General features: G+C 44.9%; 1 protein-coding gene across 2 annotated transcripts; it reads left to right on the forward strand.

The window, feature by feature from the left end:
• Positions 1-3,075: 3,075 nt before the first annotated feature.
• On the forward strand, positions 3,076-8,124 carry LOC306791353 (serine/threonine-protein kinase SBK2). Of its 2 annotated transcripts, XM_079288018.1 has the most exons (6): positions 3,076-3,378; positions 3,498-3,630; positions 5,137-5,281; positions 5,370-5,572; positions 5,661-5,822; positions 6,499-8,124. In XM_079288018.1, the coding sequence occupies exons 2-6, from the start codon at positions 3,598-3,600 to the stop codon at positions 7,123-7,125; spliced, it is 1,170 nt and encodes a 389-aa protein (XP_079144144.1). In that variant the 5' UTR covers positions 3,076-3,378; positions 3,498-3,597; the 3' UTR covers positions 7,126-8,124. The 2 variants fall into 2 exon arrangements, with proteins under 2 accessions (XP_079144144.1, XP_079144145.1); XM_079288019.1 differs by lacking the exon at positions 3,498-3,630.
• Positions 8,125-24,509: the final 16,385 nt, after the last annotated feature.

Consider the following 24,509-nt stretch of genomic DNA (forward strand, 5'->3'; position numbering starts at 1 on the left):
GCCTCCGCCTTCAGCCAACAAGCAACTGCCAATGTCTTCCCATGAAACCCTGTTGACTGTTATGCTAGATGTTTACTGATATGAGGAATTTGGTTGGTCCACCACTTTGGTCCAGACTGAAATATCTTGAAACTATTGGATGTATTGCCATGCAGTTTGGTACAGACATTCATGGTCCCCAGTGGCTGCACACAGGTCAAAGTGTTCTCCTATTCGGAGAAATATTTCAACGTCTTCTGGATGGATTGGTATAAAATTTGGCGCAAACATTTAAGGTCCCCAGAAGAAGAATCCTACTGACTTCGGTTGATTACCTGACTTTTCCTTCAGTGTTGTTTCCAGTGAAAGATTTCAACAACTGTTGGGTGGATTGCCCTGACAGGCATATTATTTGTCGCGATAATAGCCAGATGTTGATGTTCTAGATGCGTCAATTCAGCAGGAAAGCAGACGGTTCATCACGTTCTCAAGAAATGTCTCATTGGACTTGTATCTTTTTGAAAAAGTGCAGTACTGATGCACTGTGCAGAGGAACCCCGACCTGTGACCTTTACTCCCTTCCAGACTGTTCACATTCACAGTGCCTGCTAAGCGATGACTCAATGAGCTGAACGACGAGAAAATGTCTTAGAACTATTCATATTTTTCTACTATTTAGTATTTATGAGCTTTTTATATATTATAGTGTGAGATGCAGGCATCTCAATTGTTTTTCTATTGGTTTTCTATTCAGTAATATTTAATAATAATAATATTAATAATAAAGTATTGTCATGCTGGAGTGCCGCTTTACAGTATTATTTATACATTTGTATGTTTGACATGAAGTCTTAAATAAAGTTTTACACTTGAAACAGAGATCTGCTCCATGTTGATGCTCATTCACACAACACTGCATCAGTGATCTCACACAAAACATGACAAACTGTGGAGGTCGAAATATTTGGTTGAACTGAACCTGAGTTTACATTGTCAGCGATGGTAAAAGGGTTTTCTTTATTTTACCTTAACGTGCTTTGTTGCTCTGCACCGACTGTACGACGCAGGGCATGATGGGAAACGCCTGGCTGTCGCCTGATGGAAGAACCGATTGGCTCTTCGTTCTGAAAACAAACCCCGTGTTTTCTGTGTAATTGTAATAACACCAGACGACAGGTCTCACAGTGTTTCATTGTATCCTCGTACAACTCAACTGAAACAACTCAGTTAGGTTCAGGCAACATAACTACTTGGTGACATTTGGGAAAATATTGTGGTTTAGATTAAAAGAAGAGGAGAGTGGAGTTACTTATGTACGGAAGTTAAGTAACAAATGAATCAACGTTGGATTCTCGTGTCACACGATGAACGAACAGACTTTCAGTTTGACCTTCCCGCCCACTCTGTGTGAGGCTTTATGGTGTTTATACTTCCTGGTTCATGATTACGTGGATTAACTGACGAATCACAGCAAATTAATTTGCATCTGTATAGCTGTAAAAGTTGTATGAGAACAGCCTGATGATTTAACCTGCAGTCACTCTCTCTCTCTTGTGTGTCTGAGTGTGTGTGTGTGTGTGTGTGTGTGTGTGTGTGTGTGTGTGTGTGTGTGTGTGTGTGTGTGTGTGATTGCAGGAGTGGACACAGGTGTGCAGGTGTCAGGCTACAGGCTGCCTCTCATCATAATCAGTCCTGCCATAAAAAACCTCATCACCAGATTCAGTGTCTTGTTTCCGGCCAATAGTCGTCTACGGATCGTCAGTATTGTGACTGTTTTTGTCTGAAACCTGTTTGCGCGTGCCTGACGTAACGTCGGCCTTGGTTGCCTTCGTCTCTGGCTCTACTCTCTCCTGAACCCCCTTCAGCCCGGCTCACACTACCAACCGGTGAACTTGCCCTCTGCCCCCCGTCTCGGTGTCTGCCCTGAGGTTCAATGGGCTCGTCTCACGTCGTGGAGCGTAGATATTATCTGTTGACAAACATCTTATCTGTTAACAAACATATCTTATGTGGTCGATAGTAATAATAATTAAGGTCAATGAGCACTTATGTAACGAGCCCAAAGCGACGCGCGTGTTGCTGCACTTTCGCACGAAAAGTGAGGAGTAACTCATCAGACGAGCCGTTGTCTGAGCATGCATTGACAGCTTACAGCGTTGCTGATGTAGCGCTCTGAAACTTATTTACAAACATCTGATTTCAAATTCATATTTTTATTGTTACAAATTGTTAAAAATATTACTTACGTCTTCTGAGGAAAATTGTTGTACTGACCCTTTAGAAGAGAGCACTGTCGCTTTAAGAGAGTGAGTTACGGCGGCTGGAGGCTGAACTGTGGGTCAATAAAAGTTGCACCAAACGACGACGGACATGTTTTTTTGGCGGTTCGTGATGAGGGTGCAGCACTGACATTTTCTGCCTCAAACGTTACAGTTTCACTCAAACTCCACATCTGCAGCCACTGCAATGCAAACGGCCGTAGAGCAGCGAGGTTAACGAGAGCCACGCGGGGCTGAGTGACACACGTGGGAATGTGCAGGCCGCTGCTGCTCAGCCGGCGACCTGAAGTAACACGCAGTGACTTGCGTAATGTCAGCGTGTTGACACGTGGCCTCAGACGGATCTCACACACAGACAGACTTTCACTGTAACGGCCCTCCAGGGGAAACTCTGAGTGATCCTGCGGTTGTACGGACTGTGGTCACCGGCAGCAGCTGAGGTCTTGGTCCACAGCCCACGCGGGGTCCGGGTGTTAGAGGGACATATTCTTTGACTCCAAATAGAAGCGGAGGGAGATATAAAGACGGTGTTTTGTACCCAGAGAGGAAGAGGGTGATAGCTGATCCTTTTGTTGACCGACAGATTTTGGGCTCACGCAAAACACACTTTTCATGCAAACACACTTTTTTCTGCATTTACACTTGACGAAGGCACTCAAACCAGACTTCACACAGATGCAATCATGCATATGAACACGCTCAGTCACTATAAGCCTCCTCTGCAGAGCACACACAGAGGTAGAGTAGGAAGGAAGGGAGGGAGGAAGGAAGGAAGGAAGGCAAGAAGAAAATGCTCAAATGAGGGATGGTAGGAAAGTAGGACGAGCCCACACACTCGCTAGGATCCGGGGGGAGGAGTGGAGGTGAGGACAGACATGAAATTCTCCGAGCTCGTCGGTCAGTGTGGAGAGTTTCTCCTCTGACTGCAAACCACAGCCGAACTCTCTCTGCAGCAGACCGAGACACACCGGGGGGGTTTTTGGACAGAAGGTGGAAAGAAGTGCAGCAGATGTGGAGGATCTCCTGACAGGTGCACCTGCTAAATGAAGAGAATTTATGTTGGACATATTTCTAACTGAAGATCAACGGCGCTGAACGGAACCACAGCTGCAGAATGACAGTAAGTCAAAGCTGCTGCCGAGATTCTCTCACTGCAAGCTTTCATAGATGTAAGGGTCAGTTCACTCAATGCGTAAGAAAACACACTCTCATTTACCTCTTGTTTCATGGGAGCTGCAGAGATATGTCATAACCTGGACGGATAAAGACGATCTGCACGATGAAGATTCCACAAGAGGCACAACTTGGGTGACCTGACCCTTCAAATAACAATTACCAGATGGAGAACGTTGAGAATATGGAGTTTATTTTGGTAATGTCATGAGCAGGAACAGTGCAAACGGATGTATTGATAAAGATCATGGTGAATGTCTGATCAGTACGGTTTTACATGAAGTGCATTGTGAACATTTCATATTTTTGTGTTTATTTCGTCTCTCCAATTATCTCTACGATTATCATCGGAGGGCTTTTGTTGCCTTATCATATCATAATTTAATGGAAGATAAATGTTGTAACACTTTTAAGACACATTTTGGACTCATGATAATTATTTTAGGGTGCAATGTGAACATTTTTAATACTGTTGCCGGCTTTTGTCTCTAAAAATGACTCTTTTTATTGTGAGCTGCTTCAACACAGTTGATTAAATAAATCCTCAAAACAATAAACATCAAGATGTTTTGCTATTTTGAGGCTCTGGTGTCTCATTTAACCCACTGATACTGTATGAACATATTTAGACTGGAGGTTTTACATATAGTCATCTACATCAGCTCATTCATGTATTGCCTTAAATGTTTGATTTTGAATGCCAGATATTGCGTTCACACTATTCACATACACGCTGTTTAATAATCCTGAAACCTGGTGAAAAGGAATCGTCATATATGAACAGTAGAATGTATATTTTTAAAAGCAGGAGGAGTGAAAGGAGATCCAGAGGCTCAAGTATTGGTTTAACATCGGTATGTTGGTGTCAATTACCTGTTTCTGCTCTAACTATGCTGATGATGCTGTCCTTCATCACTCTGGTGTTTGTGGTCCACGGAGACCATTCTCCAAGTAGAAGAGGACATTTGTCTCTAACACACACATCAGTCATGCCAGGCCTCTGTGTGTGTGTGTGTGTGTGTGTGTGTGTGTGTGTGTGTGTGTGTGTGTGTGTGTGTGTGTGTGTGTGTGTGTGTGTGTGTGTGTGTGTGTGTGTGTGAAAGGATTTCGGGAGGCTATTAACAGACATGTTTATACCCGTGGATCAGTGTCGCCAGCATCGCCATGACGACAATCATCACGACAACGTTTGCGCTGCATTCCAAAGAGCTGCAACAGAAAGTGGTCTCACAAATCCTTTCGTGCATTAAACTCTCAGAACAAGTGCTCCAGAAGACAGTTGACGTATAAAGAGCGAGGACGACAGTGCAAGGAGGAGGACGGGGTGGATCAGGGGGTCAAACTACTGTTGACTTATTTACGTTGACTACTTAACTTGTGTGCGTAAATACATTTAGGAGAAAAACGTCCTGATTTCAACCCAAAACTATTATCTTTTCTTAACCTAACCAAGTAGTTTAAATGAATGCAAGGTTGCGTTTAAAACTGCAAACCTTCCGTTTACATTACTCGGTATAGTTTCTATAATAATCAAGAATAATCCTGTGATCAGTCAACCTCATCTGAAATCACCTCCATGTCAATAACAACAGTCTTTGGTTTGATAGTAATCTAACTCCTGCTCCAAACACATGGAATGTTTAATGTGTGTGTGCGTGTGTGTGTGTGTGTGTGTGTGTGTGTGTGTGTGTGTGTGTGTGCTCAGGCTGCCACGAAGCTCCTGGATGAGATGTGCCACCTGACGGCTCAGTCTCTGACAGCGATGGACACATCGGAGCACTTCCAGGTCCTGAAGCTGCTGGGCGAAGGCTCGTATGGCAAAGTCATGCTGGCTGTACACAGGAAGAGAGGTGAGGGGGAGGAACCATTGTTCATTGTCACTTAAATCCACCAATAAAGAAAAGACCTCCATCAGTACCTGACCCGCGTGTCCTCCAGGTACTCCGATGGCTCTGAAGTTCTTCCCTCGTGAGTCCACGTCCCTCTTCTCCTTCCTGAGGGAGTACAACCTCTCTCTCTCCTTCTGCACTCACCCGTCGCTGACCAGAGCGCTGGGCATCGCCTACTCCACGCCGGCACACTACGTCTTCGCTCAGCAAGCAAGCCTCTTTGGCGACCTTTACGACGTCATCATGCCCGAGGTGTGGGCTTTGTTTTCATGCTGTGTTCAGATGCAGGATTTCAGTAGGCTCACCCCCCCCCCCCCCCCCCCCCCCCTCTACTCCCCAGGTCGGTATGGAGGAGGACTCTTGTCAGCGGGTGGTGTCCCAGCTCTGTGGCGCTCTGTCCCACCTGCACTCTCTTGGCTTCGTCCACAGAGACCTCAAACCAGAGAACGTCTTCCTGTGCGACTCCGCCTGCCGCTGGGTCAAACTGGGAGACTTTGGCATGGTCAGTACGAACCACACCGTACCGCTCAAATGTTGAATGATTTCTTCATGCCCAACATCCTCAGGGTTGCCTTTCTAAAGCTAAGTTTAATTTGGTAGAATAAGGGGAATGTCGTGGGGTTTTTTTGGCGCCTTCAAATCCATTGTTGTCAATGTAGACGTGCGTAAGGTGTAACACAATAACATAAATCAAGAAGGAGGAGAAATGAATGATTTAATCTTACCAATCACAATCATCAGTTCAGGACTACCCGGAGCTTTACTATCAGCCCGAGGAATATTTGACTTCACCCTTTTCCTTTCAGAGGTCAGCCAAACTGAGGGATTTGTGATGCTGGAAATCCATTTATCTTTGTAAAACTTAGTCAGTGAGGCTTACCGCTAAATTACTGCTTCATCATCATCGTAATTCCAACCAGCAGGTTTTGGCACGTTGGATAAATTGATGAAAGAAGTGTTTTATTTGTGTTTTCAGACGCTACATGTGGCCCCTAAGGCCAGAATAACAAAGTGACTTTGCTCAAGTCGTTGAAATAAAGCAGGGGAAGACTGAGCAAAGACAGTCCGGGGTTTAAAGAATATCCATCGATATACAGGAGCTTCTAACCTCTTTTGGTATCACATTAATTTGACTGTATTTTAGTTGCGATCACAAATGGATGAGTATTCTCCACCAGGTGAAGGCCGTGGGCACCAGGGTGCCGGAGGTCTGGTACAGCTCTCCTTACTGCACCCCCGAGTCCGAGATCGCTCGCGGTAACGAGGACAGCTGGAGCAGCGAGGGCGATGGTAAGTGTGCCGTCAAGGAGAATGAAGAGGGGAAGAAGAAGGCGAGAGTTTGGGTGTCCGTGGAGCCCAGCACGGACAGCTGGGCGCTGGGGATCCTGACCTACGCCATGCTCACCGGCAGTCACCCCTGGGCCGAAACCGCCAGCGACTGCCGGTCGTACCTGAAGTATCGGGAGTGGTCCGACAGAGCGGAAGGCCTCGGCGACGACGAACTGGACGTGTGGGCGGAGCCGCAGGGCGAAGGCGGTTTAATCGGTGCAGGACTCGCGATAAAGGACGGGCCTCCCGCGGCGCCCCAGTTCGCGAGTTTCACCCCGCTGGCCTGCAGCTTCTTCCGGACGCTCCTCGACCCGACGCCCCGGCTCCGCGGGCGACCCGAGGTTGCGCTGAATTACCTCGGAGGGGAGTGGGTGATGGAGAATGAGAGGGCGAGGCTGGAGGAGGAGAGGAAGAAGAGCGGAGGGAAAGGGGCGATCAGGAGCATGAAAGAGAAGGAGGGGAGAGGAGAGAGATGAGGAGTCAAAATAATGAGAACATGAAGCAACTCGTCACTTTTTACATGACAACACGTGTTTTATAAAGAATATGTGATGTTTAGCTTAGTAGACCTGATTAATATTGTCTTTAGTTCAGAGTTTAGCAACATATTCTGTTGTGCCTTTAAAAGCCATTATGTTCATAAGATCTTCTGGTTCAAGTGTCTCAAAGTTGAGAATTTGCTGCTGTTTTTAGGGGTTTCCGTGATTGTAAATTGTGACAAATATTTGTAAATATATCCCTAATATTTCAACGTTAATACAAACTCGACCACTATATATCACGGTGTGAAAAGACGCTGCTCTTCAAATGGTTTGAGAGCAGCTGTGTTTATTAGTGCTGTAATAAAAACGAATAGCTGGAACGCTGTCATGTCCTTGTACCTTTAGTGATCTGCGTCTATATTTGGGTTTAGACTTTTGAGCGTATTCATCAGAGTAGGTTATGAACTGTATTGTTTTTATAGCCAACACGTCTGCCAGCGTACTGAGAGGTGCAGTGCCAAAACACATTGACACAGTTTCAAGTCATAAAAAAGCGTTTCAAATGACATAAATATTTAATAAAAATAAGCCTATTCAAAGTTGTAAATATTTATATGCTGCATTTATTTCTTCAGCACCGTAAATGTAACTTTAAGCTAACGCTAGTTTTGTGTTGTAGCTTGCTAGCCTAAGCTGCTGTAGCACTTTGTACATAACCACAAACCGCATATTCTTTCTCTTTATATTGTTCATTTATTACATTTAATGTATTAAATTGAATACAACCAGTTTGTGATTTCAGATTAAAAAAAAGTCGCAATTTAAAAATCTATCTGCTACTTCAGCACCACGGACAGCTCCATGGATTTACTCATCAACACACATCACAGTCAGATGAAATCTCCGACTGAATGTAACAAAACTACTGCAGAGTTATTGACACAATGTATGTTTATTTGTGTATCTACAGACATGTGCAGTCTATAAAATATATTTTAAGTGCAATAAAGGTTTTGTTTTTGTAAAAAGGCTCTTTTGTGAACAGTTTGAACACAATCAATCCTCCCATGGTTTTATTGAACATCACAAAGACACATTTATTGAAACACTTTTAACTACCCTGACCTTGTAAATCATCACCCGGCACGCTCGTGTCTCAATAATGTCCCCGTTAGATTATACACCAATGCAAATAGATCACACACACACACACACACTCACTCACACACGCACACGGAGGCACGCACATGGTGAGGACCATCTGGAGAGCTTCCCCAGATGTTTTCAAAAATAGATCCGCTGTCGTAAATTTGACACTAGAACCTTTCAGCGCCATGTATGTGCCGCTGAGCCTCACAGCTCCCTGATCGCTGAGCCTCAGTGCAGCCAAGTCACACACTGTCCTGCAGCTACAATCAGCTGGACGCCTGCTGCAGCGGTGCAGCACACACTGTGCCACGTTGACCTTCTGGTCGAGAACCACGAACAGAAGAACAGGCGTTCAGACCGAACAGCGGTGCTCTTTTTTTTATTTGGGGAGAAGATGATTTCCTCCTGTCTGTTTCCTTTTTGTCATTTAAATATTTATGAAAGTTTGATTGTGAACCCCTTCTGCATCAAACTCACATCGCCCACAATCGTAAAGCTAAAAATAACGAGGTTGTTTTTTTTAGTTCCTGGAAAGCTGACATGATGGAGATATAAAGCTTTCACCACAGCCAGTAAAATAACAACGATATGAACACATGAACCCAATTTAAAAAGGCACTTTCAAATATGTCTTTACGGTTTAGTCCATGCCGGTATGACGGGACACGAGTGCAGGATTCACGGTTATGTACTCAGACCCACTTACCATGAGCCCCCCCCCCCCCCCCCCCCCCCCCCCCCCCAGCATCCAGTGCCAGATAATACACAATCGCTGCTGGTTATAGGAGCCAAAAACAAATGCTTGATATTATCAAAGTGAAGTTTGAGATCATCTGTGAGTTATCTCACAAAGCATTTGGGGAGCAGGTCCGAGGGGCCGAGGGGCCAATTCGGGGGGGCACTGGTCGGTGGCCTGTGAACTATTCCACTCCTGACATTTCATCTGATATGTTGCGTTAACACCATGCGCGTTGGACTGTGTGTGTGTTTGCCAAACTGCAGATGAAGAGAGTGAGAAAGGAATAAAGCTGACAAGAGGACGGATCACGAATATATCATTTTAAACGCAGTCATGAATCAATAAATTAATGCAGACATCACAAAATGCAACACGATATGACATGAGGCGATATTGTGTTATATTTGTCCGCGGTGGAATTGACAAGTGCCTGCTAATAAAAGTCTGCACGATGTTGTCACATAGCTGCCGAGGGGCTGTTAGTCTAACTCTTGTGTTGCCTTCAGGTGCTGCTGGAAAGATGAGAACTAAAAGTTAAATGCTCTTATGATGAAAGGTTTAATTAAATTGTCATGTAAGTTGGCGAGAGGATTTCGTGAAGAGGTCAAGATGATGAGTGGGGCAGACTGTGGTTTTATTTGACACACGGGGCAAATCCCTAGAAATGAGATAGGGTTACATGAGACTAAGAAGGCTGACAGGGTTGTAGAGCACTGAAGAGGCTGAGGGTAAAGGTGATGTTAGGCTACAGCCAAAGTGCTTGAGTGTGAATATTCAGAACAGCTATAATCGTTTGTTGATGTGATCATATGTTGTTGTTTTTTAACCTAACCTGTAGAAATGATCAGCAAAACTTAAGTTATAATCAACCTGGCAGCTCATGATAGTGAATTACTGGAGTGTCTCTCTGGAACTGTTCACCACAGTGGGCTACCTGAAGCCAGAGTGCATTAATACTTACCTAATAATTAACTACAACAGTTTTCTTTGACAGAAAAACAAACGTGTAACAGTTCGTTTAGGGGTTCATCCTCTGGGGACCAAAGAATGTCTGCAACGAACTTCCCCACATGTTGAGATATTTCAATCTGGACCAAACCAACCGGCGCTCCCAAAGTCGTCAAATAGCGATGATTGTGCAAACCTTCAGTGTGTGAGGCGCACCAGGCTTTCAACCGACTCCAACACGAACCTACGTTTCATTATCAGACGGTGAGAGCAGCTCATGTAGCTGTGTGGTCAAACACACACAGGACTTTCATCTCGGAGACCGCTGTCCGTGTGAAAGACTTATCTTTACGGTTGTTGATAAAATTAGCTTATATTAGCTTATATACAGCTTAATTAACAGCTAGCTTATATACAGCTTTAAGTAGCAATTGACTTATATACAGTTTAATTAATCACTAGCATATTTGTAGTTTTAAATAACCATTAGCTTATGCAGCTCTATTAACCACTTATACAGTGCTCACAGCATACAGCAAGGCCAGAGAGAAGCAGGTGAAAGGTTACTTATTTAACTGCGTCACAAGGAACAGGCAGCCATCTTTAGAGAAGATAAGGAAGACACAATAGACAGTGAGATTCAAGCGAGGGCCAACGCCCCAGCTGAGCCCGGCTTCTTCACACACTCCTTCTTAGGACCTCTCGCATGGAACTCCTCACTCACACTGATGGAAACCAACGCCTATTGGGAGGGGCCAAGGTGAATGGACATTCACGGCTTCCAACCAGGTGTCATAACGTAAAAACGTGCCACGCCTGCATCTTTGACTTTGGCCAATGTGTAGCAAGGGGTGGACCCCCTATATTAAGTTTCACGCTGATGTGTTGAAGCGTGTCTCATGGTGAATCTCTGCGAAGTTCATCCATTAGCACCCAAGCTTGTTTTTGATAGCTGGGCTGAATGACTCTGTTGATAAATAAATCTATTGCTTTGATTTAACTATACGCCTCTGAGAGCTTCTGTTTCATTCTTAAACCTGCTCTAAGTGTGAAAGACAGCTACAACACTTTTTTTCACAACAAAGTGGTGACCCTGACGTGATTTATATGATACAGAGCTTCGGGTTGGAATGTTAACAGACCTCTCCTTTTGATTCCAGATAACGGCACATCTCTCCCCCTGAGGCTGGGAACCGATAATTGCCATCGGAGCGAGCTTGCAGTTCGGGAGACAGTCTGATTGTGCCGGCACATCTCAAGGTGAGCAGACGCCTATTTAACTGAATTCTGCATATTGTATTATAGACATGAACTAAATTAGATCCGACTGTCCGAACTGTAAGTATTGCGTAGTCATAAAAGTATTGTAAAGATTAAAAACACAGCAGCAGGGTTGTTCAGCCCAGCATTTGGGGGTTCTGTGTATATGTATGAATGAGCCCATCAGAAAACGTCAAATAAAGGCGAGAAATTACGCACTTGTGATAGCGTAGATGTGAGGTGTTGTGAGCCGTGTAACGCATCTGCTCGCAGACACGCGCTCCACGCTGAGCACTCAAATTCATGTTACAAAAGGCGTAATTTCTAACGTACTTATGGGATGTTTTGGGCTACGAAGAAATTGCATAACATGACGGGGATATATGTATATGTCATTGATGTCATTGATAAACTGTAAATTGTATTGAGAGAATTGACCGTGAAATATTCGTATCAAGACATCGAGTGTGTTACGTGTGGTGTAAAAACCAAGTTAACTCTGCTTAGAGTAACTCTTAGATAGTTTCTGCACGGGAGCACAAGTTTTAAGTTAGCCGATGTATCATTGATAGCGGACCAAGAGAAAATTACCTTATTGAGATCATCAAATCTCCGGATCTAGATTTGTGTGTGGCGCTTAGTGGAAAACCATGATATCTCTGCTTAGAGAATCCTCGACGGAGTTTCTGGGCGAGAGCACAAAATTTACGTTAATTGATGTGTCGTTGATAACGGACGTTGTGTAATAAAGTAACCTAAAGCGAAAAGGACCCGCAGAGTCCTAGGTTACTTAAAAGTGTATTAAATTGTGTTGTTTGATGTATTGCGTTGGTGGTGTGGTTGGTAGCACCGCGGACTTCCACGCGGAAGGGCCGTGTTTTCTTTTGTGTGCAAGAGAGGGAAAGAATCCTTTATACTTTGACTGATTGTTTGCTAAAAAGCAGTTTTTCATTTGTATCGTGGTCAAGTGGTCAGCGGTACACAGTCTGTTTGCTGAGATTGAGGAAAAAGACAAATTGCTGTTAAAATGCGTTGTTGATAAAAGTGTGTCTAAAAGAAAAAGAGTCAGCTCATCCGAAGGCTGCGCTTCTGACTGATTTATATTTAAAGAGACAGCCGTGTATGTTCTAATGTGTGTTCATTGTTTCACTGCATTTGTAAAGATATTAATTTCCTTCTAGACCGTATTTGTGAAGTGTGCGCATTTCAGATTTGGTTTTAATTTGTGTTTATCATTTGACTGTGTTTGTTTGCTGAGAAGCAGTTTGTCATTTGTGCGGGCCAAGAGGTGTCTGTTTGTTTAGTTTGAGAAAAAAGAAACTTGCTGATGGAATGTGATGAGTGTGTAAAAAGAGCTTGTGACTGATTTATGCTTAAAGAGACGGAAGCGTGTGTTTTGATTATCTAGTATGAATGCGGGTGACTATTTGCTGAGCTGTACGTTTTAACTTTTGTTTATTTGTTTGACTGTATTTCTAAAGATATTCCTTTACCGTATTTGTGATCTGTGCGCATTTCAAAAATGGCAGTGTGTTGCAATTTTGTTTGAATGAAAGTGAATGTTTGAAGCGTACATATTAGAGACAGCCAGCTGAGGCCTTGATTTGTGTTTGAAAATGTTCGTGCGCTGATTCAAAGATTGATGCTCAGTGCAGCAGATAACACACATGATACAAGCGTTGCATTCACACACACACATAAATCACTAGAATATGCTGAGAGACAGCTGAGGGTTAATATAAGTGTCAGTTTTACTGGCGTAGTTAAAAAACTACTGATTTATTGGAAAATTGGGTTCCCCAGGGACTGTTAGCAAAGTGTAATGCGGAAACACAGCAGTCACTCATGCAACCAGGAAAAAAAGTTTTAAAGCTGATACACAGCTTCTATTCACACAGCCAGACAGGCGCTGGGAAAATTAGGGAGGGTTTGACTACTCCTGATAAAAACACAGATGCGGCCTTGATTTGTGTCCACTGCAAGGACAGAGAGAAGACAATTAAAAAGGTGGGGGCTTGGTGCACACTAGAGGCCTTATAAAACATTTAGTTACATCCATTGCATGTGTAATTAAAACATAGCATTTCACACCTAGCAGGGGTAAAAAGGGGGAGTTATAAATAAAATATATTCATACACTGTTAAATAATACACGTTATACTTGTAAAGCTTATATTGCGGAGTTGTGAGGTCACTGTATGTAGGTCAAAAACGCCGGAAGGAGCATTCCGTCATCCTTTCGTACGACAGGAACAGATAACAGTAACCCTGAAAGTAACGCTTGCTTAAACCCATCAGATTAGGGCAGAAAACTGCCACCTTAACGCAGGAACAGAGTGTTCTGTTTAACTATTCACACAGAGACTTCGAAATATGTTTACAACATTACTGATTTCGCCTCTTCACCATATGTGTTAATAATAAAATAGATCAACTTTTCACACACACACACGTTCCAGAGAAAAGCAAGGTTGTGGACGTAAGCCAGTGTGAATGACGTGGTTCAGAGCTCACACATGTCATTTGAAGGCATACAAGGAGTATTGGCTCCCTCTGCTGGCACTTCACGAACTGAAAAAAAGGAAAAACATTTGACATGAGTTTTGGCTTTTCTGTGGCCACTTCAGGAACTGCAACAGGAACAGTGGACAGGAGCTTTGGCTCCATCGTGTGGACATTTGGGAATACTGATTTCAGACTTTTATTGCCAGTGCAGAAGGCCGGAAACAACACAGGCTGGCGGATGGTACAAGATTTTCGACCAATCAATGATGCCACACAACCTGCGTCATATCCAGTTCCAGATCCACATATTCCCTTAACAACCCACAGCCCACAGCCCACAGAGAAAGCATCCTCCATCATGAAACACCTCAACCCCTAGTTTGAACACAAGAAACAGAAGATGTGTTCACCATTCTCACGTAGACTCTGTCACATGCATCGGCACTTCAAGAATTGACTATTCATTCCCTTTTCCACCTAGATGTTTCTGAACAAAAAGAGGGATGTTACTGCAGTTTTGTATCAGAAAAAAGGGGGAGAAAGAGAAGGAGCTGCATCAAAGAATCCTCCTAAGCAAAGAAATTCACATTCGGAGCTGCAAGAAAATCGAAACGGAGCTGCAAGAAAATCGAAAATTAAAAAAGAATGCACAAAAGCACACATTGCCTATGAAACAGGAAGAATGTTGCTACAAAGGAGATGAAGGAAACACAGCATCCTATGCTGTGGTGAGACAATTCGAAGATATGGGACACTCAATAGTAGCATCAGGTATCCTACCTCAACCAGCATCAGCACAACTGGCAGAAGTCGAAGCGCTCATACAAGCCTTGAAAATAGCAGAAGGAAAATCAGTAAACATCTTCACAGATTCTGCTTACGCACATGGAGCAGCTCACGTGGATGGGCCCATGTGGCGAAGAAGAGGATACACAACATCAATGGACGCACCCATCAAACACAAGAAGGAAATCATGGCACTGGTAGAAGCTATGAAGCTACTAAAAAGAGTGGCAATCATGAAATGCAAAGGACATGATGGCAAAGCAAGAACCAGAATAAGTGTGGGAAACGACATGGCAGATGAAGCTGCTAAAGAAGAGGAGCAACAACAGGAGAAAGTGGACTTTGGAGATCCCATGATGGCAGAGTGGTAGCACCAGCAGAATTGTGTGTCTCACTGATATCAGAGGCACGCACGAAGGAAAGAAAGGAACATTGCAAAGAATGCAAGCACTGTGCCTCTTCTGCGATGAATGCACCACCTGTGGGGATCACAATGTGAAAAAAAACCGTACAAAACACCTATGGGCTCTTATCCTGTACCATCAGCCTGCTTCCAAGACATCAGCATGGACTTTACTCATCTTGGTAATGGTGGACAGATTCTCAAAGTGGGTGGAGGCAATCCCAACTAAAAGAGAAGACGCACAGACAGTAGTGAGGTGGCTGCAGACAGAGCTGATACTCCGATAATGGTTCACATTTCAGTAATAAGCATTTGCAGGAAGTAGATCTGGATCAGTGTATCATCCACAGTCACAAGGACTGGTAGAGAGGGCAAATCAGACGCTAAAATTGTAAATAAAATATACATTCATTCAATGTTAAACACAGCTTATACGCGGATATGTGAGTTCTAGTACACGAAGGTCAAAAACGCCAGGTGGGGCACTCTCGCACTCGCCTGAACAAAGTGGAAAATACTAGAACTCTGAAGGATAGCTTTTGCCCCAGTTAAATGTCACATAGTCTTACAGAGAACCAGTCTCAACTGCCTGCTCCATCTTAGAGATAGAAAGAGGCGCCCTTGCATATCTAGCGCCTAGCTTATCTAGTTGGCCGAACATAACAATATGCGGCTGAATCAACATCTCACACACTGACGTTCCAGAGAAGGCGGATCCCGGACGTGAGCCAGTGTGAGCGGAGATGCTCAGTGCTCCATCGGGCCATTTGAATGCTAGAAACAAATCCGCCTCCTACTATTGCTTTGACCAATATGCTCCAAAAGGAGGACCTAATATATGAACGCATGCGCACTCTGTTTAAGCGCCTTTTAGCTTTTCATTCGCTCCTACAGAGTGAACTTTTTAGGTCCGTGCACGTTTAACTGCTGGACATAATACTTCTGTCACAAATAAACCTTATTGCTTGAATTGAGCTAAACGCCTCGACCTAAGTCTGTTCACCTGAGTTTTCTCCTCAACATGAGATTTATTCTCAACATGGTAGCAGAGAATGGTTCTTAACGATCAGTAGGAGAGACATCTCGTGACGGACTTTTTCTTCTGTCAACAGACAAAACAACAGGTGTTTTCCCGAGAGGCTGGGGATTCCGGCTGACAATCGGAGCCATTCTTATCATCTCGGGAAACTGATCAAAGCAGCTGCAATCAAAAGGTAAGCAGAGCCTATTTAAATGAAATCTGCAGAATTGTATGTAGGAAAAACCAAATTGAATTGATCAGGAGTACCGGGGGTGAGTAAAGAATTGCGTTGACTAAATTTTTAAAGATAAATTGACGAAGCATTGTGACAGGATTGTTATGACAGCAGTGGGGGTTTTTTAGCATAGAATGTACATGTGTGTGAGTGGATCTAACAGAAATTAAGGATTGTAAGTTCTATAAACTGGCATCGTGTTCACCGTGTAAGTTTTGATAACTGTTCGGAGGTTACACAGCCGTGGCGAAAGCTTCGGTTCGCTGACCAATGACGGTCTGAAAGACTGAATTCCGGGCCACACTGTTGATTTATGCGAAGTTGCAAGCTGAGATTTGGATCAAGTATATAGAAATGTTGTTGGAATACGCTGATGTGACTGTAGTGTGTCTGGAGACTGCAAAACGCCATTTCCTAAAGGGACCAGGTTCATGCAATGTTGTACACTGTAAAACGAAGATCCATCCAGAGAATTTTAATTGAAAAAAATAAATTGAGGAGGTCAAATTGAGGTAATTGATGAGGTTTGTGTACCAGTATTGCAGAAGTGGCAGTGTATGGGTTTGCATGCAGCATAGATGATCTCAGGGAGACATCGATTCAATTGTAGCACAAGAATTCGCCATTTCCTTAGGGACCGTGTTCGCACAAGGCGTACACTGTAAACAATAAGGTCAATAGACCTTTCCTGACGAGGTCTGTGTGCGATTATTTGTGGAATCACGGCAGTGTATGGTCGATTGAGTGTTGAGTAATGCCTATTAGGTATCCATCTCCTTCGGGACCGTGCTCGTGAAAACGCTATAAGAGCAGATCTATATGTGATTTGTGCGTATTTCAGTGACGGCAGTGTATGGTGTCAATCTGGTATGGATGTGAGTGACTGTGTGAAGCGTACAGGTGTTAGAGAGTACATGTGTAGTTGTAAAGTTGTAGTGTTTTTCACCAGGTTGGTGTGCTTTTCAGAGATTGACGGTCAGTGGAGCAGAGCACACGCATAAGACACAAACTTTGCACTCAAACACAGAACCACAAACACTAGAATAGAAGAGGAAAGCTGAGGGTTAATATATGTAATAGATATCCATAAGAACCGTGAACAGAGTTAGGAGCGAAGACACAGCAGGCAAAGGCACAGAGGCAAGGGAGTGAACATCTTAGATAAGAAAGACAGCTGCAGCCAAAGCAGGGAGAGATAACAACTAGGACAGAGGGCACAAGAACATTTGACAGGAGCTTTGGCTCCCTCTGGTGGTACTTCAGGAACTGCACAAGAACATTTGACAGGAGCTTTGGCTCCCTCTGGTGGTACTTCAGGAACTGCACAAGAACATTTGACAGGAGCTTTGGCTCCCTCTGTGGGTGCTTCAGGAACTCCAAGAAGAACATTTGAGAGGAGCTTTGGCTCCATCTGGTGGACATTCGGGAGTACTGCATCCAAACATTTTATATTGAAAATTTTGAAATTTGAAATTTGAAATTTGAAATTTGAAATTTGAAATTTGAAAAAAAAAAAAAAAAGAATTTTGAGAAAAAAAAAAGATTGGAATTGATTAAAAAAAAAACAAAAAAAACAACAACTTGAACTGAAAAAAAGAAGAAGAAGAACACAAGAAGACATGGCTGGAGCTGTGGCTCCATCTGGTGGCTACTCAGAAGCACTGCGTGCAAAACTGAAAAAAGCTGTAAAAGCCACAGGAGGCAAGGCTGCATGGAAAAGAGACAAGATTCATTGGGATAACTGCATGAAACGATGGCAAGAGGAGGGATGGTGGAAGGCGGCCAGTCCACTACCTCCATCGATCAACGACCTCCTGCTCGTTACCAACGATTTGACAAAACGAGTGGCCTACGCACAGACTGCAGAGAGAAATCAAACGACAAATCAAACCAAGCGATGGGGGTTCGCTAACCCACTGAAGCAAGCCCGCAAAGACAGAGAAGAGGAACAGCGAGTGGCAATGATGGCACTAGGAACGGCCATGACGGATCGGATACAGGTGGACATGCCGACCGGAAAAGAACAAACCAGGCCCCATCAGGCACTCGACATCACCCCCCTCGACATCACCCCTACCACTCAAGCCCCGGTAGGTCTGGAAAAGACTGCACAGGAACCGGGCCAGGCATCTCTGGCCTCGGCCCCTCCCCCGCCCTCAACTGGCCTGTCTCCAGCACTTCCTCTGGTTCCTCCCCCCAGTATCACCTTCGGTCCCATGGCCCGCCCCCCAAAGCCAGAAAAAGAGGAGCACCTGGAAAAAGGGGAGCATCCTATTTCTGCTACAACTGTGGGAAACCGGGACACTTCGCAAGAGACTGCATGTCAGCACTGCAGCAAGCACAGAGAGGAAGAGGACAATACTCCAGAGGAGGAGGCGGACATGGCTATGACGGACAAAGACCACAGCAAGGGGCCCATCAGGCTCCTTGGGACGAGGGACATGGTCCCCAAGGCGGGGCTCATGCCACACAGGCAAGTAGCCAACAACAATGGCCCGGAGGTTACAACAGTCCTCCCTATTGACACGCCCCTCAAGCACTGGCGTCACACACTCTACATTTCGGCCTCACCAGCAAACCCTTAATCAGGTGCTCAGTAAATGGACAGGATCACACCTTCCTCGTCGATACTGGAGCCACCTGTTCGAGTGTGATGACTACGCAACCGTTGTCGGACCGGTTTGTGTCAGTGGTGGGAGTCTCTGGTACTCCAGTTCGACAATGTTACACCACCCCTCTCCCCATCACATTTCAAGATGCAACCTTCATGCACAGCTTTCTCTCTGCTCCAAACTGCCCTGTCAACCTGCTAGGACGCGATCTGATGACTCGCCTCAATCTGATCATCTGGATGAACCAAGACGGTGTCCATGTCTCGTCCAACCCACCAACTAGCACGTTGTCCATGCCAGTACGCATTCTCTCCCTTGCTCCCATTACAGAGACAGTGTCCCCCACAGACGAAGAAGTTTACTGGCTACGCTGTCTCCAAACTGGCCCCCAGACCCCTGCCATCCAATATTGGTTCAACATTCTCAAACCAAAAATCATTCAGCTTTTCCCATACAAAACTCCCCTGGACCACGTCCATTGCACTCTAAATGTCACACACGCACAGGGCCACCATCTTGCAACATCCCCAACCGCTCACTGTTGCCACTCTTCTCTCATTTCTGGGTTTAACAGGCTACTCACGAGCCCATATCCCAGACTACACCAACAACACCACCATTCTCAGAGAGATGTTGAAGGAAGTGGGCACCAGAAATCTTACTGCCACCCTCACATGGACAAAAGAAGCTGAAGCAGCTTTCTCCCACTTGAAGCAAGCACTTGCACATGCCGCCGCACTCATTTCCCCAGACTACTCCCTACCGTTCCACCTTGATGTTTCTGAAAGAGACAGCCTACTCAATGCTGTACTCTTCCAGAAAAAGGGGGGTGAGAGACAGGTACTGATGTATCATTCTTCAAAACTTGACGCTGTGGAAAATGGTCAATCCACGTGCGCAAGATATGTTGCAGCAGTGGCAAAAGCGATTGAAAAGACTTCTCATATTGTCACATCCGCCCTGAGCTCACAATCGAGCACATCAAAGAACATCAAAAGAAAGCAGGACCTTAGGAATGGTCCGAATGGACACGAAAAGGAGCCTCAAAAGACAAAGAAGGTCTGTGGAGAGCCCACGACGGCAGAGTGGTTGCCTCAGCAGAACTGTGTGCAGCACTCCTACCAGGGGCCCACGGACCTACACACGAGGGAAAGAAACGGACATTGGACAATTTAAAACAACTATGGTGGCATCCGCACATGGAAGCGATATCTTTCCTCTTCTGCGATGAATGTCAAATTTGTGGAAATCACAACCCAAGAAAACCATTCAAGACACCGATGGGATCTTATCCCGTGCCCTCTGCCTGTTTCCAAGACATCAGCATAGATTATACAGATATGGGACTAGAGAACAGAGTGCAGGGAAAGAGGTACATCGTGGTAATGGTAGACAGATTTTCAAGATGGGTGGAAGCAATTCCCACCAAGAGAGAAGACGCGCAGACAGTTGTAAGGTGGCTGCAGACAGAACTGATTCCCCGTTACGGAGTGCCGAGATGCATCCGCTCTGATAACGGATCACACTTTAGCAACACCATGCTCGCACAGGTAGAGCAATTTCTGGGAATCACACACCGATTCGGGTCAGTCTATCACCCGCAATCTCAGGGCCTGGTGGAACGAGCGAATCAGACCCTTAAGGCCAAAATTGCCAAAGTTTGCGCGGGCTCCAAATTAACATGGGTTGAGGCCCTGCCCCTGGCCCTTATGGCCATGAGGTCCGGAAAAGGGGGAGAAACACATCTCTCCCCACACGAGATCATGACTGGCCGGCCGATGCCAGGTCCACCCAGAGATGGAGGTCATATGCCACCTCTGGATGTACAGCAGATTGAAATGTCTGACTATATGAGTGCCCTAACTTCCCTTGCTGAAGCTCTCTCCAAGCAGATCGAGAGGACTCGAGCAGTACCTGAAGCAGCGGCAGCTGGAAAGCAGATACAAGTAGGTGATTGGGTCAGGGTCAAGGTTCACAAGCGCAAGTGGACTGACCCCAGGTGGACTGGGCCGTACGAGGTGAAGGAGGTTACTTCACACTCGGTCCAGGTCAAGGGCAAATCAGGCGCCCCTTGGCACCACCTGACACATTGTGTCCCAGCACCGGTACCAACCAGAACACTAGGAGAAATTCGCACTAATTTGGAAAATGCATCAGGAACTTAGATTATGCAATCTTATGCAAACCCCGCCGACCGAGGTCGGCAGCGCTTCACCTGGGAAGGGGCGGGATGTGGGAAGAAAACTATAATGGGGGTGGGAATGGGCATACTAGTTGCCTTACTGATCTGGGGATTAGAAACCAAGTATCAGACACACCAGCACCCATCTCATTCAACTGCCCCTCTTCCCTCTCCATCCCCGAATCAGACACACACCCGAACTAGACATAGCACCCCACCAGTTTCCGATCCAGACGATTCAGATGATAGGGACCTAAACATAGAGTTACAGCCATTGAATGAGTAGTTCCAAAACATAGAAGTTCACACCTAGCAGGTGTGAAAAGGGGGATTTGTAAATAAAATATACATTCATTCAATGTTAAACACAGCTTATACGCGGATATGTGAGTTCTAGTACACGAAGGTCAAAAACGCCAGGTGGGGCACTCTCGCACTCGCCTGAACAAAGTGGAAAATACTAGAACTCTGAAGGATAGCTTTTGCCCCAGTTAAATGTCACATAGTCTTACAGAGAACCAGTCTCAACTGCCTGCTCCATCTTAGAGATAGAAAGAGGCGCCCTTGCATATCTAGCGCCTAGCTTATCTAGTTGGCCGAACATAACAATATGCGGCTGAATCAACATCTCACACACTGACGTTCCAGAGAAGGCGGATCCCGGACGTGAGCCAGTGTGAGCGGAGATGCTCAGTGCTCCATCGGGCCATTTGAATGCTAGAAACAAATCCGCCTCCTACTATTGCTTTGACCAATAGGCTCCAAAAGGAGGACCTAATATATGAACGCATGCGCACTCTGTTTAAGCGCCTTTTAGCTTTTCATTCGCTCCTACAGAGTGAACTTTTTAGGTCCGTGCACGTTTAACTGCTGGACATAATACTTCTGTCACAAATAAACCTTATTGCTTGAATTGAGCTAAACGCCTCGACCTAAGTCTGTTCACCTGAGTTTTCTCCTCAACATGAGATTTATTCTCAACAAAATCGAAAAAAGCGAAGACATGTGTAGCATCAAAGCTGACATGGGTTAAAATTTTACCATTAGCTCTAATGGCAGTGAGGAGCGCACAAGGAAATAAGACGCATCTTTCACCACATGAGTTAATGACAGGGAGGCAAATGCCTGGTCCTCCAAGAGACGGTAGTCATATACATAGATATACATAGATACATAGATGTACATATACTTAGATGTGCAGCAAGTTGAAATGAAGGCATATGTGACTGCATTAATCATTCTCACGGAGGCTCTCTCCAAACAGGTCCAGCGAACCAGTGCAGCTGACCAGGAAAAGGTAAAAATCTCATCCGAGAGGGTGACTGGGTCAGGGTCAAAGTTCATAAGAAAAGTGGACTGACCCCAGGTGGACAGGGCCGTACGAAGTGAAGGAGGTTACTTCACACTCGGTCCAAGTCATAGGTAAAGCAGGAGCACCTTGGCACCACCTGTCACACTGTGCCCCAGCATCTGAGCCGTCCAGACCTCTAGCAGAGGTCCGAGGTAATCTGACGCAAAATGCATAATTTGTTTTGTAATTTGTAATTTGACTTTTCAGCAACCACCACCAGGTGATCCAATTAGCTACAGGACATGGAAACGACAATGTTTGGTTAAATTGAATTGTTGATAATGCTATAAAAAACAAAATGGGTGGCTGTATAGCTTGTGCTGCAGCTAGACCAGCTAGGTTCACCGAACCAGCACCACTATATCCTGAATCTGACCCAACAGGATACGCATGCATGACAAATATGACTAAAATGGCTACTCCACCAAATTGCACAACTCTGGCATCCATATTTAAAGTACAAAACCTGACCCAACGCAGACGCAGACATATCTTAGCTAAAAGAGCAACTGCAGTAGGATAGTTCAGTCTGGACAAAGGTCCAACCTACATAGATACAATCGGAGTGAACCAGAGGAGTGCCTAATCAATACAAATTGGTATATCAAATTGCAGTAGGTTTTGAGAGTATCGCAAGTATTATTCCATGGATAACTGTGAATAAAAATGTTAATCGTATCAATTATGTGCATTACAATGTTCTTCGTTTGGCTAATCATACTAGGGATGCAATAGAGGGTCTGGCTGAGCAGCTGGCCCCACTTCTTTGATTTCTATGCTAAACAAAATGGCTTTGGAGCTTTTGCTCAATGTTTGGAGATCTGTGTTGCACTAACATCCCCAACAATACTGCGCCGGACGGTTCAGTCACAAAAGCACTGAATAGTCTGAGGGCACTGTCAAAAGAAATGCAGGAAGCATCGGGTGTGAACAATCCATTTGGAGATTGGATGGAAAACATGTTTGGAAAATGGAAGCACCTGATCTTGTCAATAGCAGTGTCAGTGGGTGTGTTCATTGCAATACTGGTCTCATGTGGATGTTGTATAATACCCTGTATTCGTTCTTTGGTTGGCCGTCCTATCACCACTGCCCTCTCCAAGGAACCATTACCACCCCCTCCTTATGGAGCTTACCCAGTAGGGGAAGAGCAGAACAGCCTGGTAGGGTCAGGAGAGGCAGAGGCAGACACCAGCGTGAGAACAGGGCAGGAAGGTAAAGAAAGTGACGTCCTTCAGACGTCAAGAGAGGGATTTGTTGATAAAATTAGCTTATATTAGCTTATATACAGCTTAATTAACAGCTAGCTTATATACAGCTTTAAGTAGCAATTGACTTATATACAGTTTAATTAATCACTAGCATATTTGTAGTTTTAAATAACCATTAGCTTATGCAGCTCTATTAACCACTTATACAGTGCTCACAGCATACAGCAAGGCCAGAGAGAAGCAGGTGAAAGGTTACTTATTTAACTGCGTCACAAGGAACAGGCAGCCATCTTTAGAGAAGATAAGGAAGACACAATAGACAGTGAGATTCAAGCGAGGGCCAACGCCCCAGCTGAGCCCGGCTTCTTCACACACTCCTTCTTAGGACCTCTCGCATGGAACTCCTCACTCACACTGATGGAAACCAACGCCTATTGGGAGGGGCCAAGGTGAATGGACATTCACGGCTTCCAACCAGGTGTCATAACGTAAAAACGTGCCACGCCTGCATCTTTGACTTTGGCCAATGTGTAGCAAGGGGTGGACCCCCTATATTAAGTTTCACGCTGATGTGTTGAAGCGTGTCTCATGGTGAATCTCTGCGAAGTTCATCCATTAGCACCCAAGCTTGTTTTTGATAGCTGGGCTGAATGACTCTGTTGATAAATAAATCTATTGCTTTGATTTAACTATACGCCTCTGAGAGCTTCTGTTTCATTCTTAAACCTGCTCTAAGTGTGAAAGACAGCTACAACACTTTTTTTCACAACACGGTCACTTTGTTCTGCCGGCATCGTAACCACACCGGTAACTCGTCTTTGGATCTGAAGGACGCACACGGATCTCCTGCAACGGACACGCTGTGTTCTGACTGCGACGTAATCTCTGGCCACCTGCTCCGAATTCTTCTCATCACAACCGTGAGCCAAATAGGAAAAATGTACTGGTCTATTTATTTTATGAAGTGCTGATGTAC

Source organism: Melanostigma gelatinosum, assembly GCF_949748355.1.
Source record: "Melanostigma gelatinosum genome assembly, chromosome: 17".
NCBI classification, from domain to species: domain Eukaryota; kingdom Metazoa; phylum Chordata; class Actinopteri; order Perciformes; family Zoarcidae; genus Melanostigma; species Melanostigma gelatinosum.